This window comes from Triticum dicoccoides, chromosome 4A (genome assembly GCF_002162155.2).
Source record: "Triticum dicoccoides isolate Atlit2015 ecotype Zavitan chromosome 4A, WEW_v2.0, whole genome shotgun sequence".
Lineage (NCBI taxonomy): Eukaryota > Viridiplantae > Streptophyta > Magnoliopsida > Poales > Poaceae > Triticum > Triticum dicoccoides.
In genome coordinates, this window is record NC_041386.1 from 582,700,574 (window position 1) to 582,705,976 (window position 5,403).

The window sequence follows — 5,403 nt, forward strand, 5'->3', positions numbered from 1 at the left end:
TGTAGATCTGTAAAAATGTTAATGTTCTAGATCAAACTCATCTTATTTGGAAGGTATATAGAGAAAAAGAATAAGATAGGTATATCTTGTTCCAGAAACAGAAGTACTTGAAAATGCCGGGAATAAAGATCGGAGGTGAAATAGGTGGGGCTCCTTTCTGAGAAAGATGGGAACATGCATGGAAATGCCCAAGGAAACACCAAGGAATATCCTCACTACCAGTACTGCTCACTAAAAATACACAAACCGATATTCTGTGGCTCTGTAATGTGAAGATATAAGCTGCAACAAAGTTAGAAATGTATTTTTTATTTGTTTATGTATTTATACATGGTGAATGTAATCTTTGCACGTCAAAATGACATTTATGTCTTGTACCAAATATCATCATGTCATCATATTTTTTCAAAATTGTTTTAGTCGGCACTGATTATATTTATTTGAGCATCAATTTCCAGAGGTGATACTAAAAAAACCATTTTAGAATATATTTTCATTATCTGTCCATATTCTTATTTAAAAAAATGAAGGGTAAAGGAGTAGGCTGAGGTGCCTATCATTGAAGATGGTACATTTGTACTTATGCACACCTAGCACGAATAGTTCATCCGTGCATTTTGTTAAAGGCATTGAAGCATAAGATTTGTGTAGTACTAGGAGCAGATGTAAATAACAAATAGCTATCAATAACATCGGATACGTCGCGAAGATACGATTGCTAGTGAGAAAAGTGTCTGCATGCTTTATATTTCAGTTTACTGTCCGTGTATTCTCTATCAACCCTCTTCCGATATCCACTTTCCTCACGAGCTAATCCTTGACCTCAACCAAGAAGCATGATGAGATAAACAGAGATGAACTAATAGGGATGGGATGCATAGGGACATCTTCCACAACATGCTCACTTGCTAGCACATCGTTGGGCGTTTGGATGACCCAATGGTCTTGCCCAACTCCAAGCCACATTCATATCCCTAGCTTAGGGAGGCATGCTCATCACAGCAGCGCTGGCCCCTGATGAAGTTCGTTGATGGAACAGCGTTCGTTGTTGGTGTGCTTCTCCTTCGTTGTTGACACATGCTGTCACAGATGCCCCCTGCCTTTGTCAATATATGAAACTTGTGCAACAGTGGGATGATGTAGTTTGGCCTATTGAGATGTAATATGGCAGGGTTCAAAATAAGTAGCAAAGCGAGTTCGAGGTTGCTACAAATAGTAGTTCAGGTGTCCAACGTAAGCTCATTGTAGCCTGACAACAATGTGGTTCTTGACAGGTAATTAGTAAGAGAAAGGGTTAATTAGGTAATATCGTCCTTAGATTTGTCATAAAAATACTATCTTGTACTTACATAATTGTATTGAAGTAACAACCACATAGAGAGAGTGAAATCACCATCTATCTTGGCACATAAATTGAATAAAAACGACCATAATTGTTGGCGCATGAACTGATTATATGAAATCCTACCATCAAACCAAGGGAGCTCACTTCAGTGAAAAAGAAACATCACTTTAACACCCTCGTATGAGAGGCTCACCACAGCAACAAGGTAACAACAATAGTAATATTGGAGAAACATCATAACAATGTTGAAAACACCGCCACACGCAATGAAACATTTCACTGCCACTTCATATCGTACATGGGCATTGTAGATGTAGTGGACATTTCACTGTCCAAATATGAATAAGCATGGAGAATGCATACAGCAGTGTGGCCCTCCGAAGATCGCAGCAGGATCCTCTAATTTCACGCATGCGCATATCAACGCAACAATAAACAAAAATTGGGTGTTTAGTGTCTTTTTAGGGGATTGGGTGCTTAATGTTCACATCACTACAGATACACAAACTGATACTATGCAGCCCCATATGATTTCCAAACAAGATAATCAGCCGGTAATGTGAAGATATAAGCTGCCACAAAGTTAGAAATGTAACTTTTTATATATTTGTTTATGTATTTAGACATGGTGAATATAATCTTTGCACGTCAAAATGATATATTTATTTCTTGTATGAAATCTCATTGTATCATCATATACTTTTTAAAAACGGTATTACTCAGCGTACTTATATTTATTCGGGCATCAATTTCCAGAGATGACACTAGAAACATTTTCAAATATACTTTTATTGTCTATGCATATCCTTATTTTCAAAAGTGAAGGGAAAAGGAGTAGGTTGAGGTCCCTATCATTGAAGATGACACTTATGCCCACCTAGCATGAATACTCTATCTGTACGTTTTGATGAAGGCATCAAAACATTAGATTTGTGTAGTACTACGAGCAGACGTAAACAACAAATGGCTATTAATAACATCGGATACGCCACGAACATGCGCTTTGTAGCGAGAATAGTGTCTGCATGATTTATATTTCAGTTTATTATCCATGTATTCTACCTCAATCTTTCTTCCGATATCCACCTTCCTCGCGAGCTAATCCTTGACCTCAACCTAGATCCTAGAAGCATAGCGAGACAAACAGAGATGAACCAATAGGGCTGGGATGCATGGGGAAATCTTTTACATCATGCTCCCTTGCGAGCACATCGTTGGGCGTTTGGATGACCCAATGGTCTTGCCCAACTCCAAGTTGCGGGCTTGACTCTAGCTTAGGGAGGCATGCTCATCACAACACTGCTTGCCCATGACCAGATTCAGTGCTCGAACATCGTTCGTTGCCAGTTGTTCTTTGTAGATGTATGGCACTTGTTCATCAATGGGATGATGTAATTTGGCCTATTGAGATGTAATATGGCAGGGTACAAAAAAAGTGCAAAACGGCTTCATGATGCAAAGCGTTGAGTTACCATCAGAAGGTATTGTGAATAATCACTCTCTTCCAGCATCTATTGTAGGTCCCTTGCCCACTTGAGACAAAACATTTTTTTTGTGAACTACGAGATAGATATTGCGCTGAAATGTGTTGTTGACTGTTCATCCAAAGTACGAACTTCATTTCCCACTAAAACGAACAATTACAAGAATCATTTGAGATAGATAGGTGTTGTACTAACCAGACAAATCTAGTGATTAAACAACCAGTAGGGGATGTGGATGTTAGCGACTTAAATTACCTGCCTCATGTAAACCTACAAACTAGCCTATCACCTTATCTCTAGACTTTGATATCTTGGATTCTGAATGTCAAATTTTTCTTTTTCAGAAGTTTCGAGTGCAACGATCCGCCTTTGCTCAACACATTGAGGTAGAAAACCCGACAATGCTTCCAGCTTGAGATGTAGCTTGTTTTTTGCCATGTAGAGGATCTCGAACCGAGGCCAGGAGGCACCTTTAATTTGCTCATGCATAAGGACAGGTTCTGCTGGTAAAAAAACACTGGCCGCTCTTGAGAAAATGGTTTGGTCAGTATTGCTTCATTCAGGCATTTAGATTATGTGTAGCTATGAAACACTCTTGATGGCAAAATATTAGTATTCAGGCATTCAGAGCTCCCAGTTTAATTACTCAATGAAACTGAAACATGGAGTTCCGAATGTACCAGCGGACACAACAATAGTAGCTACTCCCTCCGTTCAGAAATAACTGACGTGGTTTTAGTTCAAATTCACACCAGTTATTTCCAAACGGAGGAAGGACTTTTCAAAACAACCATACGGTAACCTCACTGAAAAAAAATATAGAAACCAGAAATAAACTTCGATGTTCTCCAGTTTCAGATGGTTTGCAAACAAGACCATCAGCCGTCAATGCAAAGATATAATCCGCAACTTGCAGCGGCTGCATTGCCCCTTCGCGATGCCTGCCACGCAAACCTGCTCTCTGAAGTCCAACCCATGATCAGACTGCTTGGATCATATAGAAAGATATTTCTAAAACAAGCGACTTTACTGTTTTTCCACAAGGCCCAGAGCAGCGCCATGATCCCTACCTGCCACTAAGTTACGCATCTTACCATTAGAACACATTACCCACCTAAGTAACTAAAGAACTATGGATCTAGTTGGAGTATTTAACCAAAAACTACCACAATTCACGGAACCGTGACGAAAAACTACCACTTTACGATTTTGTCCCGAAAACTACCACTTTTTTCCTAATCCGTGGCAAAAAACTACCAAGTCGCGAAATCGCTCGCTTAGCCCGTGCTAAGCACAAATCTGACCGCTTGGGCCCACCTGTCAGCATCAATCTTCTTCCTCCTCCTCTCTCTCTCATTTCCACGAACACCTTAAGTGCACTCCGCCGCTCTGCCCCCGCCGGCCGGCGAGTCCCACCACCTCATCACCAGGCCGAGTCGCTGGTCACACTCCCAGATCTCGCAAGAAAGAAAACGATGGCCGACTCCTCCGCGCCGCACTCCAACGGCGGCGCCGTCGCCGTCGCCGATGCCGAGGCGGTGCCCCGCTCCCTGGCGCCGCCGCGGAGGGTGGCGCTGGTGACGGGCATCACGGGGCAGGACGGGAGCTACCTGACGGAGCTGCTCCTGTCCAAGGGATACGAGGTGCACGGCCTCATCCGCCGCTCCTCCAACTTCAACACGCAGCGCCTCGACCACATCTACCACGACCCGCACGCGACCCCCTCCGCCGCGCTGCGCCCGCCGATGCGCCTCCACTACGCCGACCTCTCCGACTCCTCCTCGCTCCGCCGCGCGCTCGACCACGTGCTCCCCGACGAGGTCTACAACCTGGCCGCGCAGTCCCACGTCGCCGTCTCCTTCGAGGTCCCCGACTACACCGCCGACGTCATGGCCACGGGCGCGCTCCGCCTGCTCGAGGCCGTCCGCCTCTCCGCCAAGACCAAGCCCATGCGCTACTACCAGGCCGGGTCCTCGGAGATGTTCGGGTCCACGCCGCCGCCGCAGAGCGAGGCCACGCCCTTCCACCCGCGGTCACCCTACGCGGCCGCCAAGGTCGCCGCGCACTGGTACACCGTCAACTACCGCGAGGCGTACGGCCTCTTCGCCTGCAACGGCGTGCTCTTCAACCACGAGTCCCCCCGGCGCGGCGAGAACTTCGTCACCCGCAAGATCACCCGCGCCATCGGCCGCATCAAGGTCGGGCTCCAGACCAAGGTCTTCCTCGGCAACCTCTCCGCCGCCAGGGATTGGGGCTTCCCCCCGCTGGACCCTGTTATCTAAGCACGCTGGATCCTCATTATCCTAGGACGGAGGGCAGCGCAGGTGGTGGGACTCGCCGGCCGGCGGGGGCAGAGCGGCGGAGTGCACTTAAGGTGTTCGTGGAAATGAGAGAGAGAAAGGAGGAAGAAGATTGATGCTGACAGGTGGGCCCAAGCGGTCAGATTTGTGCTTAGCACGGGCTAAGCGAGCGATTTCGCGACTTGGTAGTTTTTTGCCACGGATTAGGAAAAAAGTGGTAGTTTTCGGAACAAAATCGTAAAGTGGTAGTTTTTCGTCACGGTTCCGTGAATTG

General features: G+C 45.5%; 1 protein-coding gene across 1 annotated transcript; it reads left to right on the forward strand.

Moving 5' to 3' along the window:
• The first annotated feature begins 4,304 nt into the window (after nucleotides 1-4,304).
• LOC119283696 (GDP-mannose 4,6 dehydratase 2-like) lies at nucleotides 4,305-5,111 on the forward strand. The gene has a single exon (XM_037563135.1). The coding sequence runs from the start codon at nucleotides 4,305-4,307 to the stop codon at nucleotides 5,109-5,111; it is 807 nt and encodes a 268-aa protein (XP_037419032.1).
• The last annotated feature ends 292 nt before the right edge of the window (nucleotides 5,112-5,403 follow it).